Genomic DNA, 22,085 nt, shown 5'->3' on the forward strand with positions numbered 1-22,085 from the left:
GAGAAACACAATAAATACCTTTTGGGCTTTAAGGGATACTATTCTGAGTGGTTTGACAGGATTGGATTTAAAGAAAATAGACACCTTATCATTTACCAGTATTGCAACATTTATTCTCTTGATCTACTATATTTTCTTAAAAGACAGAGCCCTAGATAAAAAGTTCCTCGCCTTAGAAAGAGAGATTACAGATAATACGAGAAGTAAAGGTTTAGAAATTTATAGGTCAAGATAAGCAACAGAAAGAAGAAATTAAATGTTGGAGACTGGAGCTAGAAGAAATGCTAGAAAAAAAGGATTCAACAATTTACAGAACAGACTGAACAGCAAGGAGATAAAATTTGGAAGCGAAGTCTAGAGGATAATTTACTAAAGCTAGCATATCAAAATAAAGCAGATGCTGTAATATTAGAATTACAACATAAAAAGAAGTTAAAATTATGGAAACAAGGCCTAGAGCAGAAGACATAGGAAATTATAGAGCAACATGAAAAAGAAAAAGAAAAATTTAAGACTTGACAATGTGGCCTAGAGAAAACAAAAGAATTGAAGACACCAGAAATTATAGATCAGACTAAGAGACAGAAAGGTGAAAATGTAGCCATTAACTTATGGGGAAGAGATCTATAACAGCAATGGAAAACACAAGTTAATATGCCCTCAGTTTCAGTATCTGGCTACAAAACTGGTCAACTTCCTAATAAAAATGTTTTAAATTAATTAGAGGTAGGGGGTATCTCCAGGAAGAAATAGAGACCTAGGATAAGGGAGCCACCCAAGAACCAATGGAGGTGTCCTTAAGCTGTGACTCACTGGATTGGGAATATGGAACTTGAAAGCCTAACCTCCTGTAGCCAGCCAGGAACCACTATGGAGCAATTGGGACAGCAACCCACCAAGAAAATTTGACCCAAAATTTATCCTGTGTACAAGAAATGCAGGGACAGAGGATAGAGCAGAGACTTAGAGAATAAATGGTCAACCAATAACCAGGCAAAATTGAGACCCATCCTATGGATAATCACCAATCTTTGACACCATTAATGATACTCTGTATGTTATCTTTTCATAACAGAGTATGTCATTCCAGCTTTAATAGATGGTGGTCTGATAAGATACAAATAATTATTTCAATTTTCTTGTATCTGTTAAGGCTTGCTTTTGAGATTGCACATGTGGTATATTTTAGAAAAGAATGGACGAAGTGCTGAGAACAATGTATATTCTTTTGTATTTGAATGGAATATTCCACAGTTATCTTTTAGATTAATTAGATTCATAATGTCAGTTAGTTTCATTTCTCTGTGTAATTTTGTCTGGATGACCTGTCAATCGGTGAAAGTGGGGTATCTACTGGTTTTAATGTGTGGGTTAATTTTACAAATGTTAGGGGCATAGATGTTCAGAATTGAGATATCATCTTGGTATGTTTTTCTTTGATGACTATGATATGCCCTTGAGTGACTCTTATGATTCATTTTAGTTGAAATTCTATTTTATTAGAGATTAGACTAACTACTCCAGCTTGCTTCCTGGGTCCGTTTGCTTGGAATTTTTTTTCTACACTTTTTCTCTAAGGTTATGTCTATCTTTATTTCTAAGGTATATTTCTTGTATGAAGCAATATGATCCCATTTTAACATCCATTCTGTGAGCCTATGTCTGTTTATTAGAAAATTAAATCCACTGAGGTTGAGAGATATTAATTACTAGTAATTGTTACTTCCTGTTACTTTGATGAGTGGTGTTAATGTGTTTGTATATTTGTGTGTTCCTCCCTTTTTTCTGATATAGAAACACTTATTTCCTGTGTTTTCTTGGACATAGTTATCCTCTTTGGGTCAGAGTTTTTTTCTAGTACATTCTGTAGGGCTGTATTTATAGATAAATATTGTTTGAATTTGGATTTGTCTTGAAATATGTTGTGTTTTCCATCTATGGCAATTGAAAATTTTGCTGGGTATAGTAGTTTGGGTGTCATCTGTGGTTCTCTTTAGAGGTTGCAAGTTATCTGTCTAGGCAGTTCAAGCTTTTAGGTCTCTATTGAGAAACCTGGTGTAATTTTGATAGGTCAACCTTTGAATGTTACTTGGCTTCTTTGTCTTGACACTTTTTATATCCTTTCATTGTTCTGTATGTTTTGTATTTTTATTATTGTGTGTTGGGAGGATTTTCCTTTCTGGTCCATCCTAATTTGTGTTCTATAAGCTCCTTTACATTTATAGGCTTCTCTTTCTTTAGTTTAGGAAAGTTTTCTTCTATGATTTTGTTGAAAATAATTTTTGTTCCTTGAAGCTAGGACTCTTTACTTTCTACAATTCCTATTCTTCTTAGGTTTGGTCTTTTTACGGTATCCCAGATTTTCTGGATGTTTTATGTTGGGAATTTTGTACATTTAATATTTTTTGATTGATGTATCAATTTCTTCTATTGTTTCTTTTAAACCTGAAATTCTGTCTTGTTTCTCCTGCATTCTGTTGTTGTTGCTTGCATATGTTCTTCCTGTTCTCGTCCCTAGATTTTCATTCCCCAGAACGCCCATGGTTTGAGGTTTTTTTTATCACTTCTATTTCTACTTTCAGTTCCTATAGAGTTGTATTTATTTCCTTCCCCTGATAGATTGTATTTTCCTGAATATCTTAAGAGATGTATTTGCTTTCTTTTTAAAAACCTCTACATGTTTGATTATGTTTTTCCCTATTTCTTTAAGGAATTTTTTGATTTCTTTTTTAATGACCTCTATCATCCATTCATGATTGGGGTTAAGGTCATTTTTTATGCTCCATTTATGTTAGGACAGCCAAGTGTTGCTACAATATGTTAGTTGTACTTTGAAGTTGTCAGATTGCTCTGGGTTTTGTTGATTGTGTTCTTTGTAGAATCTTTAGCCATCTGCTAGGCTATAGTTCATGCATTGTCCTGTTGTAAAACGTATTGGGAAAGAGCCTAATCTCAATAGTTCTGGTGCAGCAGGCCTCTGATGGGTATCCATGGCCTGTATGATTCTGTATCACTATGTCTGATAAAGACAGGATGAGGGGTGGTGGGAAAATTGAGGTCAGCAGAGAATAGGAGTGAGCTCAAGACAGTTAGGGATGACCCAGTAGACTCAACAGACAGGAAAGATGAATACAGGAAAATCTAATCTCTCTGCATCTGATCTTAATGATAATTCTTTATCAGACTTTTTTTCTGCCATGATTATGTCTGATCATGTGCCAATTTTTAAGAATATATATATATATTCCTATATATTAGATACAATATATAATTGTATGTATTCTATATTAATGTGTGTTATAATTCTACATATTAATGTATTGTGTTCTGAGGCAAGAAAAGAAAAATATTTAAAATTATAATTTAGTTTTAATATTATACAGTTTATTATATATAGTAATAATTATTTATATGCATATTCTAAATATGTACATTTATTATATATTCATGATTATATATCTTAATTGTAAGCATCTTTTTGTTCCCTCTACCATTTCAATTTCAGTAAGAATAAATCTATCTTACATGCTAGTGGGAATTGTGACATATTTATTTTTAATTAAGTTTAATTTTTGAAAATATATTTAATTTAGTAATGCCGTGAATTTATAAGATTTTAATAGGTAATTTTAGATAATTTTAATTTATCTTTTGAATATTTAGATAAATGGGTTATATTTCCAAGAGAAGGAAACAGAATTTCAGATAAATTTATCTACACACATGATTAGTATTAGATTTGTAACTCCTCTCTGTTACATTCATTTCTTGGTCCTATGTATACATGCTCCTTTCACTGAGAAATTATTTGACATCCATCACTTTATATCATCTTCACTTCAAAATTATTCATTTGCTTGTTATAGAATAACCTAAATCACCTGGGTATTTTTCTATCCGGAGAGAATCGATATGCTCTCTCCCTGGAGCATCCTGTATACTTAAAAAAAAAATCAAAGGGCTGTTGTAACAAGGAAAATACACAATTTTCACAGCTTGCCTTATGTGACTGAAGCATCATTTTCAGTGTAAGAGGAAAATCTATCTTATAGAAAATATTTAGAAATTCTGAATTTTAAATTATACACATGCTTTAACATACAAGTTTTCTTTAATTTTTAAAATTCTGTATTATTTTACTTTTGAGATTATACTATTTTTACATTATTTTCTTTTCCCTTTTTCTCCCTATATACCCTCCCATATATCCATTCCTGCTCTCCTGCAATTTTATGACTTTTTTACTAATGGAGATATATATATATATATATATATATATATATATATATATATATATCATATATATATATATGTTAAGAAATTATATACTGGAACTGAAGCACATGTGTCCTATGGAGACTTTATGTGTCTTATATTGATCACATAGTTTTTGATTAGAAATCTGTTTTTATTTCTACATGAAAAGTAAAATTATAAGAAGTAAAATTGAAGATTATATTTCAAATGAGGAAAAACTATGAAATGCATAAAAATTTTAAAGACTGCAAACCAAAAAAACTTTTATGCTCTGTGAAGTTTGTTGTTATTAGGTGATTGAAAGAAAATTTAACTTTATTTCTAAATGTTAAGAATTTAACATAAACCAATCAGTCTTTTTATTGAATTTTCTTATATAATTTAGCTACTTCATAAAATAAATCAGATATGTGATTCTGTGCTCATTTCAGGAGCTAATGATTCCTAAGTATTGATGCATCATAAAAAGTCTACAAATCCCCTGAAAATAGTTCAACAGGGAAGCCTGGTCTTGAATCCAGGATTTGCAAATTGTGACATGGTTTAGTTTATTTTCAGCTCTAAATTCAATAAAAGTATGTTGAGTCACTTATTTTACAGATTGTCACATTGACTGTAAAAGACAACACACACACACAAACATACACACACATTCTATCAAGTCTTCACTTATTAGGATAAAGCAGTACCTGAAGTTACTGTTTTTTTTTTTTTTTCATGTGATCTCTGTGTCTCTGATAGTGCTGGAGTAATAAATGTGTTATGACAACATTGATCTAGTTCACATCTTTCTTTCATTTTGATCATTATTTGTTAAAAATATATCTATATTTTTTACTTTTGTGATTTTTGCTAAGAAATCAATTAGATAAAATTATTATCAAAACAAATTTACCTGTTTTATATAGAAATGTTTGTGTTGTAAGTATGTGTTATAAAATATTTAAATGATACATTTAATTTTAGCTACTGGAACTGTTACCAGATACCTAATGAAAATTAGATAAAAGTTTCTGTGTAATTTGGTGTTAAATAGAGTATATTGACAAATTTCTAAACATCCTTGCTTTAAAAACAGAAGTGTGAGAAAGTGAATAATTTCCAAGAAAAAAAATATTATCAAATGACTGGTATGAATTTATCTTTCAATTTATGACCATTAGTACCCAAACAAAAATGTCCTGAAAATTTAATTAAATATGCTTATTACCCGATTTTAAGTAGATATAGATAAATGTTACATTTGTGAAATCATTAAAACATGAGACTGCTATTTAGTATTTTTAATCTCACTGAACTTTTTGCGATATGATCTGTTGCTATATATATATATATTCTGTGTGTATGTGTGTGTGTGTTTTCTAACCCATTAGTGCCTCAATACTATGGGGTAAATGTCTATTTTTTTAGTATTAAATTAAATATAAATTTATAATTGATTTTAAGTAGATATAGATAAATGTTACATTTGTGAGATCATTAAAACTTATGAGACTGCTATTTAGTATTTTTAATCTCACTGAACTTTTTGAGATATGATCTGTTGCTATATATATATATATATTCTGTGTGTATGTGTGTGTGTGTTTTCTAACCCATTAGTGCCTCAATACTATGGGGTAAATGTCTATTTTTTTAGTATTAAATTAAATATAAATTTATAATTTATATTGCTCTTTATTCAGGCTTTGCATTATATTTTTAGTACATCTCATAATAAACAATCTGCATAAGTTACTGTTGAGATTGAACAAAGCATAATGTTAAGAAGCTTAATCAATATTACTTATACTTACTAGTACTGTATTGATACAAAAGAAACAACTTTTACCAGCTTACCATGTCCATAAGTAGTACATCTGAGATTTAAAACACAAAAATCTTATTCAAAATATAATGTTCCTAGTTCCTTACAAACATCCTTTATCAGCTATGTGAAGGTCATGTTGTGATTTAGCTGTGTAGTTTTCTGCTTGTTTATAAATCAAGATGACGTAAAGATGTGCTTCAGAAAGAGGTAAAATGGTGGATCATCTGCTGTTACTTTATACAAATCGGACTATCTAATTTATATCGTGTTTCTGATTTTTTGTGGTGCACATTTCCACATGTATCCTAGGATTCTTTAAGTAGAACAAGAGGAATGGAAAAAACAGCAATAAATATTACTGAAGTGAAATTCTTTTTTAAGAATTTTTAATAACCATGTTATTTTGTCATACATTTTGTATATTTATAAATAATTCATTAACATAATAAAATTAAAGTTGAAGCTATTACATTTGTATATATTTATGAAAAGTGTACTGTTTTATTTTTTAAGACATACATGGGAGTTTTGGATATTTTGTATTTTAGATTTCTGAAATTATGTGTAAGAACTTAATGAAAGTTTTGTTTGTTTAACACCACACTATTGACTCTATAAAAAATATGGCTATGTATCTAAGACTATTCTTGAATACAAAAACAAATCTTTCCTTCTTAAGAATCATACAATTGCTGTACAGCTGATGAATGGAAGTTTCAATGCAACAATTACCATGTGTTTCATAGTGAATATAAATCAATAGACTAGAAATTATTTAGCCAATCATAATATAGAGAGGGTGTTCATGAATTTAAATATATTGATTTGTCTGAAATTCTGAAGAGAAAGCCACAGCATTGGTAAAAATCTGTTTTTCTGATTCTAGAGATTGAAGTCAGGATTTGTTCACAGTAGATAAGTAGGTAACATTACCAGGGACTCATAATGAACACTTGCTGTGACTTTCATTAAATGTGATATTTTCATTTCGAACACAGAAGCTTCATACCTGATCCAGGATTTGTCAGAATTACCTGTTGCTTCAAGTTTATGGTTCATATCATAACATTTATTTTGAAAAATAGTTTTATAATTATTAATATTGATTGTTACTAAAAGATATTTAGCTTATAGTAAATGTATTAATTCTATTAACCAGTACTAAGAGAATAACAAAGTATTAATAATGAAACAAATGCATCGCATATTAAATCCAAAGATGTTTTCAATTCTTTTGGTCAGGTTTTTTTTTTTTTTTGACCCTGGCAGGTTTGGACATAGTTACTTAGACCAAGCTCTAAACTCATTAAACTCACAGACTTTAAGCCTAGGTTTATGATTAAAGACATGAGCCACCATGCCTGCCCCTAAAATAGAATTTTTTTCATACGCACACCTCCTTGCCTTGTGAATTGAGATCTTCCATATTATAAGTTAAATTGTTTTAAAAATACAGGAATAAAAACACCAAAAGTTAAAAAAGAAGAACCTAGATAAGGGTCAATGTTTATTTCAAGAAAAAAAAAGTGAAAAACTAAAATACATTTCAAAATAAGGTATTTGGTTTTTTTTATTTTGTTTCATTTTCAAAAGGCTCATCTCCCCCTTTATGAGTTTTTTCTGTTCATCATTGTTTGTCATGAGTTAATGAAATGAAAAATTGTCATAAGAACTGCAGCCCTGAGTGAGTTGGATATCTAAGGCAAATTCATTCTATGTTCTAATATCTCACATTCACTAATTGATGCTCATTCAGTTTTTCTCTGTTAAACTCTAATAACCTCACTATCTATATATGACTCAGACACTGAGGAAACTTATTAGACAGACTCTGTTTATAACATTTATCTTTATGTTAATAATTATGAGCACAATATAACATGAAAAAGGGTGAGAAAAATTAACAGAGAACAATGAGCACCCTCGAGATTAAATTTGTTAATTCTAAATAGGAAAAGACACTGCAAAAATGTAAAAATACTTTTATTCAATGAATTTTAACTCAGTAATGCATCTGCTTATTCTCAACTTTCTTATTACAGCTGCATCCTGCAAGGAGAAAGTGTTCATTATGAATTTTTAAAACACAAACCCAGAGATGTGAAGGTGGACACGGTTCTCAAAAGGCATTGACTTTATATGGTACAAGAGTCAGAAATGTCAAGACGTCCACTAGGTTACACAGTACAAAGAATTCCAATGAACAATGTGACAGACATCACCATGTTTAGATTAACAGGCTTCACTGATGATGCTGACATGCAAGTGTTGTTATTTCTTTTGTTTTTTGTAATGTATCTCTTTACTCTCATAGGCAACTTGGGACTTGTTTTGTTAGTAATAGGAGATTCCCGGCTTCACAACCCCATGTACTATTTTTTAAGTGTTTTATCTTTCCTAGATGCCTGTTATTCCACAGTTGTGACTCCAAAGATGTTGGTCAATTTTCTTTCAAAAGATAAATCTATCTCTTACCCTGGCTGTGTGACAGAGATGTTTCTCTTTGTTACGTTCGGAACCACAGAATGCTTCCTGTTGGCAGCAATGGCTTATGACCGCTATGTAGCTATCTATAACCCACTTCTGTATGTAGTGAAAATGTCACCTAGAGTCTATATACCTCTCATCATAGCTTGTTATTCAGGTGGAATTATGCATGCTACTATACACACAGTGGCTACTTTTAGGCTTTCTTTCTGTGCATCCAATGAAATTAGGCATGTCTTCTGTGATATTCCTCCATTGCTTGCTATTTCTTGTTCAAACACAAATATGAATCAGCTTCTGCTGTTCTATTGTGTGGGTTCTATTGAGATTATCACAATCATGATTGTCCTGATCTCTTACAGTTTCATACTCTTTGCAGTTCTTAAGATGCATTCTGCTGAAGGGAGGAGAAAAATCTTCTCCACATGTGGTTCTCACCTTACAGGAGTGTCCATTTATCATGGGACAATTCTTTTCATGTATGTGAGACCTAGTTCTAACTATGCCTTTGAACATGACATGATTGTGTCCACATTTTATACTATTGTGATTCCAATGCTGAATCCCATCATCTACAGTCTGAGAAACAAAGATGTAAAAGAAGCAATAAAAAAGATTTTTGAGAGAAATTTGTTCATGAACAAAGTGCATTTTAAATTATAAAACTAAAAATAATGTTCTTTGTAAATCTGTATTTTACAGAGAAAAAGACTCCCAAGTTTTGTTAATAGTGCCCATGTTCCAAAATGTTAGAGCCAACTTGTTAATACTATCTTAGTTACTGTTTGTCAAAATAGCAATGAGCACTATCACTTACATAGCTGTGGATGAATTCAAACACAGGCATATTAGAAATACTATAGATATATATATTGTTGTCAATAAATTATTTGAATTTTCAATAGCATTCATGTCTTCAGGAGTCTATTTGTCATTTTGGTTGTAATAAGTCCTCTTCATCCAATATAATATGTCATGCTTTGGTTCCCTTCTTCCCTGGCTGTTAATTCAATTGCTCGATTTCTCTGAACATACTCCTAACAAACTAATCACCTCTGGTGGTTTTAGACATGTTTAACTTAAGCCATAGACTTTTTCTCTTTTTCTTGTCTCTCTTTCTCTCTCTCTCTCTCTCTTTCTTTCTTTCATTCTTTTGCAGTTATTTGTTGAGAAGGAATATATATACATAATATATATTATATATTTTCCACCTGGTCAACACAATCTCTACGTCCATTTAACCATTCTTATTCATTATTTTTCCTTCTTACAGTTATTTAATTTTATAAAAACATAGAACTAAGCCATCATTGATGACAAGAGGTCATTTTATAAAAAGTAATGTATTTAAAGCCAAACCACTATTATTTTAATATTAAGGCATGTGACATGAGAATTTTCCTACTTCATAAATAAAATTGATATTCCTATCTTTTCATACGTAAGTATACCACAGTTCTTTTGTTTAGCATTATATAACAGTGTATCAAAATATACTTTTTAAAAATTTTTGGAGGGGAAGATGTTTTTATTAATCATTTTATTTTTTACATTTCAAATGATAAGCCCCTTTTTGGTTACTCCTTCACCAACACCCATCCCTCCTTCCCCCTTCCCCTTTTCCTCTTTGATGGTGCTCCATCACACATTAACCCACTTCCACTTCACTCCTCTAGCATTCCCTTAAGCTGGGGCATCAATCCTCCCTCCCCTTCCCATTGATGTCAAATAAGTCCATCCTTTGCTATATATCTGGAGTCCTGGATCCCTCCATGTATATTTTTTGGTTAGTAGTTTAGTCCCTGGGAGATCTGGGTGGTTCAGTTAGTTGTTATTGTTCTTCCTATGGGGTTACAATCCCCTTCAGCTCCTTCAGTCCTTCCCCTAGCTCTTCCACTGGGGTGTCTGGGCTCACTCAGATGTTTGACTCTAAGTATCTGCATCTGTGTTGGTCAGGGAGAAGATAATTTAATCAATTATTTTTTGTGACTATATACCTGTTTTCAAATAAATAAGCATAGCAGTTTTTAAGGAAGTAAATGATGAATAAGAAAAATAATGATTTCATTTATAATTATGTATTTTAAATGTTTAGTAAATTCACTCACAAAGAATACAGACTTAGTGTCACTTTCTGCAGGAAATTTGATTTCACTGTGAATCATGAGATTGTGTTATTTACTGAGCAAATCTGTTTCTAGTTGTATGACTCAGCCCTTAAGACACATCTTTAACCCCTTTGGGTGAAATACAAATATACTCTTAATACACATCTTTAATCTCAAATAATGTATGCAAACTTAGTTTATAGAAGGAGGCACCCTGCAGTTCCTTTAGACAGGAACACTTATGGTTCAGAGATTTTGACTGTGAGTTGGTAACACCATCCCTCCTCTTGAAGCCCTGTCTTTCTACTGGAAGTGGACTCTTTGAGTTCTCTCTCTCCATTGCTGGACCTTTCATCTAAGGTCACTCCCATTGAGTCCTAAGATTCTCTTACCTCACAGGTCTTTGGTAATTACTAGATGGTCTCCCTATCTCCCACCTTCTAAGGTTGCATATTTTCATTTATTCTGTTGGCCCTTTGGGATTCTTTCCTGGCTCCCCACCCCATACCTGATCCTGCTCTCCTTTTCCTCTCCCCTTCCAATTTCCCACCCAAATCTCACCATCTCTCTGCCTCCCATGATTTTTTTTTTCCCCTTACTAAGTGGAAATGAAGCATCCACACTTGGCCTTTCTGCTTGTTGAAGATCTTAATTCTGTGGATTGTATCCTGGGTATCCTGTACTTTTTGGCTAATATTCACTTATCAGTGAGCACATACCATATATATCCTTTTGGGTATGGGTTACCATATTTGGAAATATATTTTCTAGTTCCATTCACTTGCCTGCAAAACACATGATGTCCTTGTTCTTAGTCTAGTGTTGGAGGGGCATCTTCTCCAAGACTGGGGAGGAAGAATATGATGAACAATTGTGGGAGGGAGGACCTGGATGGGGCAACAGCTGGATTGTAAATAAATAAAATATAGAAAAAGAAAGCACCCATATTTGAAAATGATGTCTGATTGAGTGGCATACCTGGTGACAAATCAGGGAACATTTTCATAGAATAAGATATGACCAACTCATGAAAAGAGAAAGGAAAGGGAAATTACCTCAGGAGCAGTACAGAGAGAAATGAGATGCAGTCTTACCTAAACAGTTGTAAAAAGACAAGTTGCAGAGGAAGAACAATTGAGATACAGGTGAAGAGACAAGCCAGAGAATGAGAAGCATCCAGAAGATTAGAACATGTTACCAAAGTTATTATGAGGCCAAGCAAGAGCAATTCAGGAGAAGCTAAGAGAGAAGACAGATTGAATGAGTAATGTTGGAGAGGACTTTGAGCCAGAAAAGCTTAGGAGAAACAGCTAGCTAAAGAAAAAAAAAAAAAAAAAAAAAAAAAAAAAAAAAAAAAAAAAACAAGAAAAGGTGAGCTTCTTTAGCAGTAAATCTCAGAGGCTCTAAACATTCTAGGTCTAGATTAGATTGTACAAAATCTAGAAGTGTCCAGGACTAGGCCTAGGTTAGCAGATGGAGGCAGCCCCAGAGACAACAATTACACAATAATGTCAGACACAGAAAAGATACATTTACAGTTATTTTTCATCAAAATTCCAGTTATCTTCCTTTCTGCTTTTTAAAGTCAGTATTCTAGAAAACAAGTGGTAGCATGACTTATCTTTCTGCTATTTGTTCCAGTCAATACATTTAAGTTAATAAATCTTTGTTCTTTACTTTCATCTCAGTTCTATTTAATTATAGCAATTCCAACATGCCTCATGCTCAAATATATGTTTTTTAAACACCTGAATAATTTGAATATAACCTGAATTTTTTAATGTGTTAAAGCTATGCTCTTTTGCTTCTTTTCTTTCCTTTTTTGTGGTATTTTATTTTATATTTTGAAATGTTTTATTGATTATTTGTATATTTAATCATGTTCTCAGTCTTACTCATTTCTCTTTCTACATTTGCCCTCTGTCCTTGTAACCTTTCTTCTAGGGAGACAAACAAATAAACAAAAACATCTTACCATGACAGTTATACTATGTCCTACTGTGGTACACAGTATACAGTTCTTCCCAAAATGTTTTTCTTACAAATGTTTATTTGCAATGAGTCATTGGTCTGGTTTAGTGGCTTCTGCTACACTATCAGTACTAGATTTTTACCAGGACTCCTTAGATATCCTGCTGTTTCCCTGTGTCATGAAGATCTTACACCTTTGGAATCAAGAAGACCATTCTCTTCACGGGCTCTAGCATTTCATACATATGATAGATCCAGTGCCTGTGTCTGGAACTGGATGGTACCTGAGTTGGTCATCATGACTGCAATCTTCTCAGGACACTGGGACAGCTCTGCAGTCCTGCCCAAGTGAGGGATCAGAAAAACCTCAGCCGAGTGCTATAACCTACAAGGGGATGGGCCAGATCTCCCACTCTCAATCCCTCAGGGTTATAAAACTGTACTCTTAGATAAAACTAAATCTTCATATTTTACCATTAATAAAATGCAAACCCAAATGTATTGAGGACCTGAATGCCAGACCTGATTTTTTTTTTATTTTATTTACTTTAACTCCTGATCACTACCCCTCTTCCGAGTCACTCCTCCCACAATTCCTCCCCAACACCCTCCTCTTTTCCTATGAGAGGTAGGAGGCCCCAGTACATATCCCCCAACAATAGCATATCAAGTCTCTGCAGGTCTGGGCATGTCCTCTCCCACTGAGGCCAAATAATGCAACTCATCCTGAAGAACATGACCCACAGACAGACAATAGCTTTTAGGATAGTCCCTGTTTCAGGTATTCTGGACCCACATGAAGACCAAACTGCATATCTGTTACATATGTGTCAGGAAGCCTAGGTTTAATCTGTGTATACTCTTTGGTTTGTGGTTTGACCTCTGAAATTTCCAAGGACGCAGGTTAGTTGACTCTGGTGGAGTCAGCTTCCTGTGGAGTTCTTATTTCTTCAGGGCCCTCAATCCTTCCCTGAACACTTCCACAAGAGTCTCCAAAACCCATCCAATATTTGGTTGTAAGTCTCTGCATCTGTGAGTCAGCTGCTAGGTGGAGCCTCTCAGAAGACTCCTGGACAGTGTGGGAAAGAAATTTTGCAGGGGGGGTGGGGGGGGAAAGAGGGAGTCTGGTGGCTGGGTCCCACTGCGGTCTGGCATCAGGGTCCCGGGCGGGCTTCCCATGCCAACAGCGGAGGGTCCCACATTAGTACAGCCACTGAGGGCTGGCGGTGGCTCAAGTTTCCAAAGGCTGGGAACCTGGCGGTGGCAGATCAGGCGATGCATGGAATCCGGTTTTCCAAAGCTTATATTGTTCATGGCATGATAAATGGATGTAGGTGTTATGCGCTTCCCCCGCCAAAGGCCAGGAGAGTCTAATTTTATAGGGAGGGGAAAAAAGGAGGGAATAACTTAATTAGCTATGCCTCTAGCCTTTAGATAACTCATTAATATTTAAATCTCTGGAGGTGGAGACCACTACCTGGGCTACGTGATTGAAAGTTGCAGGTTAAATGGAGTTACCTCATCCAAGGCCCAACAGGACAGGACATGCTAGACTCCTATCTGGAAGCATAACAGAGTATCATTAATAGTGTCAGATATTGGTGTTTGCCCATGGATTGTTTCTATAGTTGGGCCTGTTATTCCTTAGCCATTTCCTCAAAAACCTGAAATTTTTAAACTGATGGAAGAAATAGTAAGGAAAATGCACCTAGACCTAGATGACTTTGTATCATGTCTCACACCCCATTCACACATCATTACTGAGTTGTCTGAAGAGGGAAAGCAAATGACATTAGCAGAACCATTATCTGACAAGTTGAGCTCTGAGCACTCACTAGATAAAGGTGAAACCAAGATTTTATAATGTGAAACACATCTGGTAGGCAATGTCCAGATATCTGGGTCGCAGTTTGGAAAAAAAAAACAATATGAATTATTAAAGACGATATGAATCACCTCTAAAATTAATATTTGCATAAATTATCAACTTTAATTACACACAAAATAATGCTTTATAAATAGCAATTATACATATTTCAAAGAATTCAGAGAGGAAATATGTAAAAGCCAGGATCAAGATAACAAAGACAAAAAAATGTTGAATGAAATAATAAATATTTTGGATAACAAAACATAATTTAGAAAACATATGTTTTGAAGAAAAGCAAACCTTAACCTTGAAAAGGAAATTCATTGAGTCAAATAAAAAGCTTATTAGAAATTTTTACCAGTAGCTTAGATAAACTGGAACATAGATGATCATGTTTTTAAGATATGATAAAATACACATCACTCAGTCCAAAAATTAAATAAATAAATAAATAATAAATAAATAAAGTTAAGACTTAAATGCCATGTAAGGAACAGCCATGAATTTTATAAACCATGAAAAGAAAATGAACAGTATATAGAAGTAGAAAGAGGTTTATTCAGGGATGGGAAAATCTACAATGTGTTAAACTTTAGACAAGCATGTTTTAGTTTTGTTGTTCTTGAGTTTTAATATAATCATTACAATTATTGGTTTTCTTTTCTTGAAAAACTGAAGAATGTCACTTATTTTCTTCATAATAAAACAATACCACAAGCACCACAAAAAAAAAGCATATTTATTTCTTAGAAGATTAAGAACAAAAGAAACATTATTTGTATTGATTAAAACATAGGTTATGATTAACTTTCTAAGGACATATAATAAATATTTAACTGGAGGATTTGGGTGCCACTTTGCAGCAAAACCCACCATGATTGTCATCTGTAACACTCTAAGTATATTTTCTTCTGTGTTGAGAGGGATAAATCAGTGTAAAAGAAAATGGAGTCAGAGACTGGAACTTTAATCTATCTATCTATCTATCTATCTATCTATCTATCTATCTATCTATCATCTATCTATCTATAATTTATATACATATATTTATATGATATATATATATTAATTGTATAAAATTACAAACTGAAGAACTTAGAATATTTTCTCAGTAGAGAGAGAAAAAAGTTTGCTTTTAAAGCAAAGATCACATGAATATATATTATATATTTACAAATACATATACATACACATACATAAAATTCAATGTTAAAACTAGGTATATAACGGTTCAGAATAAGGCTGAGTCTAGAGATAGTCTTCAAAATGAAGTTAGTTATAGTGAAGTCTTTTGATGGCTGGTAATCCAATATACTTACTATATTTATAAGGAAAAATTAGCAAAAAGACACATAGAAGCAAACTATAAGAAAGACAATAAAAAATATAAACATCTGTAATCCACAAATATAAACATCTGTAATCCACACAGAAAATCCTAAGAGCAATTTATCATTGCACATATTTTGGTTTTATATATCTAACATCTAGACATAAAAAAACAAGATTTTGCATAAACCAGGTTCTGTTTACTGTATTGTCATCTTAGTCCTACCAAGCTACTACAATCATTTCAGCATATGTGTAACTGACTGTGTGTGGAATATCTGTGAGCATAGATTTTATAAAAAACCAAGAGATGCCACATCTTTAGATATATAAATATCATATCAAAATTTGAATGTAATGACTATTTAATTAAAAAGTGAATATATAAGAACTGCATATTTCAAATAATGATAATTTAAAATAAAAATGAATAGAATTTTATATCCTTCAAAATTTAAACATTGAAGTGGTGGTAGATGGCTCAGTATGTGAAGTACTTGCAATGCATGTGTGGGGAGGTCAGCTTGAAACCATAGAACATAGGCAAAGCCAAGGATAACAAGGTGTGTTTATGCTCAGATGAGGAGGAGAGACAGGAGACTGTACGTCAGCTAACCTGTCATAAGAAGTGACAAACCACAATGATTTTATGTATGAAAGAATTAAAGACTGATAAGAAATACAATATAAAATATATCAAAACATGTTTTAAAGAACCTATGGTATAAGAAACACAAAAAATTAATTTTTTAATACGATGTTTAATATGAATTTTTTTCTCAAAATTCTTTTCATTGCCTCCTGTACATCTTTGTTTCTCAGACTGTAGATGATGGGGTTGAGCATGGGAATCCCAATGGTGTAAAATATAGACACTATCATGTCATGCTCTAGGGAATAGTTGGAACTAGGTCTTACATACATGAAGAGGCTTGTACCATAACAAATGGAAACAGCAGTGAGGTGAGCTCCACATGTAGAGAAGACTTTTCTCCTCCCTTCAGCTGAATTTATCTTCAGAATTGACAAAAAGATAAAAGCATAGGAAAACAAAATGATCAAGATGGTGACTAGCTCAATGAAACTTACAAAGAAGAAGAGCAACAGCTCATTTATATAAGTTTCAGAGCAGGAAATAGCAAGTAGAGGAGGTATATCACAGAATATATGTTTGATTTCATTGGACTGACAGAAGGACAGGCTGAAAGTGGCCACTGTGTGGATAATAGCATGCACAATTCCACCAGCATAGGAAGCAATGATAAGTGGTACATAGACTCGAGGAGACATGCTCACTGCATACAGAAGTGGGTCATGAATGGCTACATATCGATCATATGCCATTGCTGCCAAAAGAAAGCATTCTGTGGTTCCAAATGTAACAGCAAGAAACATCTGTGTTGCACAACCATAAATTGAAATGATTTTGCTTTTAGACATAAAACCTACTAACATATTTGGGGTGATATCTGAAGAATAGCTAGCATCTACAAAAGACAATGCACTGAGGAAACAGTACATAGGGTTATGGAGTTGGGGATCTCCAACAACTAAAATAATAAGTCCTACATTTCCTATTAGAGTAAAAAGGTAAATTGCTAGGAAGAAGAAAAAGAGAATGATCTGAAGTTCATTGTTGTCCGTGAGTCCCTTGAGAAGAAATGAAGTAACTTCTGTGATGTTCCTCATGTTGGACTCTTATGAAACAATGTTGAATATACTTAGGTTATGGTCCATAGTACTACAATAACAATAGAGAATTTGTAAGTCAATCAAATAGACTAATTAATATATGTCAATCAATACTCCAGAAACAATAGCTACATGGTAGCATAATCATATATGCCACTTAAATACAATGAAATAGAGATACTGCTGTTAATATTGTGGCAATGGATATAGTACTTAAAATGTTCTATTGGCCCAATGTAATTAACATCAAAATCACAGACTCTAATAAAACAGTACTGAATTAAATAAAAATTGAAGGGATCTTCTTGAACAATACAAAATGGTCTCCAAGAAAATAATTTTAAAGCTATCTCAATACCTGATCCCAAAATATAGCCCAAAACCTTCCCGATCTATTGTATCGCTAGACCCTCAACCTAGAACTGACCTTAATACATGCATGTAATTAAAATGGCATAAAATCAAATAGGAGGAGGGGCAATGGGATAGGGGGTTCTAGGGAGGGGAAATGGGGACAGGGAATGACATCTGAAATGTAAATAAATAAAATATCAAATAAAAATTTTTTAAAAAGATATCCAATATTAGATCACAAAAAGTATTAAAATAATATTATCAAAAATATGTGGTTAAATAACAGCAAATATGTAACTCTTTTAACTATACAATCATTTTTTATTATTAATATATATTCTAATATTAGTTTATCAGGATTACATTGAAAATATTTTCAAATATATTTTCTCTTTATTTCTAGATTGAAAATATGTGGTCTGTTGATATATCCATATCCAGCAGACTCAGATACAGATAACCACAATTTAGTTTGCTACATAATAGTGGGTTCAATTTATTTTCAATTAGTAAAACTGTAAAAACTATGATACATGGACATAGAGATACATCTGTCTTAAGACAGAACTAAGTTTGTTGGTCAAGACAAATACACAGGGGGAAATTTAGAGTTATAAAATTAAATTTAAAAATTCTGGAAGAATTTAATAATAGTGAATGTTAAATGTGGTACACAGTGCCTGTCATTCTAGCACTGTTAAAGGTGAAGTAGTAAAGTTATAGTGAATTTGACATTATCTTGGGTAACATAATGAGCTGCAGGTTACCTACCCTGGTATACAAATACAGAACTAATTATTACAACTACTACAAAACAGTATCAAATTGTCAGCCTTGAAAACATATATAGAGTCTGAAGTATTGTGCTTATGTATTTATATATATATATATATATATATATATATATATGGTATCCCTGCATATATATATATATATATATATATATATATATATTATATATGTATGTGTGTGTAATAACAATCAATGAATCAAAAGTCATTAAATTTTAAAAAGAATAAGGAGAGTTATATGGGAGTATTTTCAGGGAGGAAATCAAAGAAAAACTAATGACATTATTATATTATAATTTCAAAATAAAAGACTTTAAAATGTAACAATCTATAGCTGCAAACCACAATTTTAATAGATGCCAGAAAAATCATCATTGCTTCATCCTACAAATTACTTAACAATTCCTATTATTCACACATGAATTAAGAAAAAATATTGTTCTTGTAATTGCTTTTCTCAAGATTTTGAGACCAGAAAAACATCACCAATAAGTAGGAAACCAAAGTGTATTCTAGATTACAGGACTATTCATACTTTATTCTATCAACGTACAAGTCACTGAGAGGAGACGTATTTAGTATATCCTTTCCATCTATGGTGGCTATTATTTTTAATTCTTTGAAATGTTTGGTTTTTGGGAGAATAAAAATACATACTATTAAATTTGGAACATTCTTATATATAGTCCAATGTATAAGTCAATACTTGTTTTTTATGTTTCCCAGGAAGAGTTCCTTTTCAACATTTTGATGAAATTTGATATAAATTAGGTATGGATAAATACATCTTATTCAACCTCCAAATCAACAATCAGTGATTAAAAGGTTTCACACTATATACAATACAAAATCTATGATAGAAAAGTTTATGGTCTAATATTGTAATCATCTTAAAATGTTCTGCAAGAGAACTAAAATTTATCTTACCTGTGGAGCCAACTATTTCAAGTTTACTAGTTCAAACAATATAGTAAATGTAGCATGTTTATATCTACTTAAATAAATGGTGATGAATGCCCAAGAGACTCCCCAAGGGGAATATTCACCAATTACCTACTGGTTAAAAATAGCAACTTAATAAAGTATTTCATTATAAAGGAATTAGTATCTTAGAAAATATTATACAGATCAATATTCATGAAATATATTAAGTTTTCAAGTTTCTCATTTTGAACTCAAACAGGAACGATCTTTAAATTGTTTGATTTTAACAAGAAAATAATAAGAGATGGTAAATATTATGACATGCCTTTGAAATTTTGTTTTAAATTTTACTTCCTTGAAACTTAATTTCCTCTCACTGTTAATACAAATGTTAAATGTTTCAATCAATTGGTAATTATGGTAAGGTATAATGATGTGGAAAGCATATTTTTTCTTGAGGTTCTGATGAGTGTGCTTATAAGCTTTTGAAACATACTTTTACTCAATTGAAATTATAACCTAAACTCTTTGACATAAGTCAATTATAAATATTAAGTTTAATAGATTATTATAACAAATATTTAAAATGCTAAAAATTTAAAAAGACAAAATATAAAATTCAGACTTTATAAGTCATACAATTCTATTAATTGTAACTACCCTAAATTTTTACAAATAAATCATATATTTTGTAATATATCATTTTCACAAGCAAATATAATAAACATGTACAGTACTGGGACATATTAAGAAACAGACCTTACCAAAAAAATCCATGTAGAGAAATGTGATAGAGAAATTTAACATTGGTAAATATAATGTTATAAAGACCTTTTACTCTATCCATTCGTCTGTCATAGGACATCTGAGTTGTTTCTACCTTCTGGCTATCACAAATAAGAGTACTATGAACCAAGTAGAACACATGCTACTGTGGCATGCTGGGGCATCTTTTGGGTATATTCCCAAGAGTGGTATTGCTGGGTCTTCAGTTAGATCTATTTCCAATTTTCTGAGGAACATCCAGATTAATTTTCACAGTGGTTGTACCAGTTTACAATCCCACCAGCAATGGAGTAGTGTTCCCCTTTCTTCACATCTTCACCACCATGTGTTATTGCTTGAGGTTTTGATCTTAGCCATTCTGATTGGTGTAAGGTGGAATCTCAGGGTCGTTTTGATTTGCATTTCTCAGATCACTAAAAACTTTGAACATTTCTTTAGGTGCTTCTCAGCCATTCAAAATTCCTCTGTTGTGAATTCTCAGTTTAGTTCTATAACCAATTTTTTGATTGGGGTGTTTGGTTTTTTGGTGGTTAGGTTCTTGAGTTCCTTATATATTTTGGATATTAGCCCTCTATCTGATGTGGAGTTAGTGAAGATTTTTTTCCCAATCTGTAAGTTGCCAATTTGTCTTATTGACTATGTCCTTTGCCTTAGTCCCATTTATCAATTCTTGATCTTAGAGCATGAGCCATTGGAGTTTGGTTTAGGAAATTTTCTCCTGTGCCAATGAGTTCAAGGTTATTTTTTACTTTCTCTTCTATTAGATTGAATGTATTTGGTTTATGTTGAGATCCTTGATCCACCTGGTCTTGAGCTTTGTGCAAGGTAACATATATGGGTATATTTTCAATTTTCTACATACAGACAGCCATTTAGACCACCACCATTTATTGAAGATGCTTTCTTTTTTCAATTGTATATGTTTGGCCTCTTTGTCAAAGGTCAAGTGTGTGTAATTGTGTGGTTTTATTTCTGGGTCTTCAATTCTATTTCATTGATCAATGTGTTTGTCTCTGTACCAATACAATGCAGTTTTGTTTTGTTTCTTTTTTTTTTTATCACTATTGCTCTGTAATAAAGTTGAGGCTCGGGATGGTGATTTCCCCAGCTGTTCTTTTATTATTAATACTTGTTTTTTAATTGGATATTTTATTTATTTACATTTCAGGTGCCATCCCCTTTCCTCATTTCAACTTCCTAGAGAAGCTCTATTTCATCCCCCTCTTCCTTTTTGCTTTTATACCATTTTAATTATATGCATGTATTAAGGTCAGTTCTAGGTTGAGGGTCTAGCAATACAATAGATGCAAATAGTAAAGGAACAAGCAAGACAATAAACACAAATAGTCAAAGAACAAGCAAGACAATAAACAAAGTTCTGTGAACCCTCCTGTGATCACTGTTTTTAAGGGTTTGAAGTGGTATTCTGTTTTTTTTTTTTTTCTTTTTTCTTTTCCTTTTTTTTTCTTTCCAGATGAACTTAAAAATTTCTCTTTCCATGTTTTTGAAGAATTGTGTTGAAATTTTCATGGGGATTGCAGTGAATCTGTAGCCTTCGGTAGGATGACCATTTTTACTACGTTAATTCTGCCAATCCATGAGCCTGGGAGAGCTCTCCATATTCTGAGATCTTCTTCTATTTCTCTCTATGAGGAATACCCTCATAGAGCTGGGGGAAGGGGATGAGGCAGGGACTTCCAGGGAAG

At 32.4% G+C, this 22,085-nt stretch overlaps 2 protein-coding genes across 2 annotated transcripts; one reads left to right on the top strand and one right to left on the bottom strand.

Annotated features, from left to right (window-relative positions):
- The first annotated feature begins 3,981 nt into the window (after positions 1-3,981).
- On the top strand, positions 3,982-9,719 carry LOC117704297 (olfactory receptor 5T9). The gene is made up of 2 exons (XM_034496400.2): positions 3,982-4,028; positions 8,110-9,719. The coding sequence occupies exon 2, from the start codon at positions 8,207-8,209 to the stop codon at positions 9,215-9,217; it is 1,011 nt and encodes a 336-aa protein (XP_034352291.2). The 5' UTR covers positions 3,982-4,028; positions 8,110-8,206; the 3' UTR covers positions 9,218-9,719.
- A 6,590-nt stretch (positions 9,720-16,309) lies between these two features.
- LOC117704248 (olfactory receptor 5T18) lies at positions 16,310-19,623 on the bottom strand. The gene is made up of 2 exons (XM_076928257.1): positions 19,597-19,623; positions 16,310-17,573 (listed from the first exon to the last, which is right to left on the bottom strand). Exon 2 carries the CDS (start codon positions 17,519-17,521, stop codon positions 16,574-16,576), a length of 948 nt encoding a protein of 315 aa, XP_076784372.1. The 5' UTR covers positions 17,522-17,573; positions 19,597-19,623; the 3' UTR covers positions 16,310-16,573.
- Between the last annotated feature and the right edge of the window lie 2,462 nt (positions 19,624-22,085).

Source organism: Arvicanthis niloticus, chromosome 2, assembly GCF_011762505.2.
Source record: "Arvicanthis niloticus isolate mArvNil1 chromosome 2, mArvNil1.pat.X, whole genome shotgun sequence".
Classification (NCBI taxonomy): Eukaryota; Metazoa; Chordata; class Mammalia; order Rodentia; family Muridae; genus Arvicanthis; species Arvicanthis niloticus.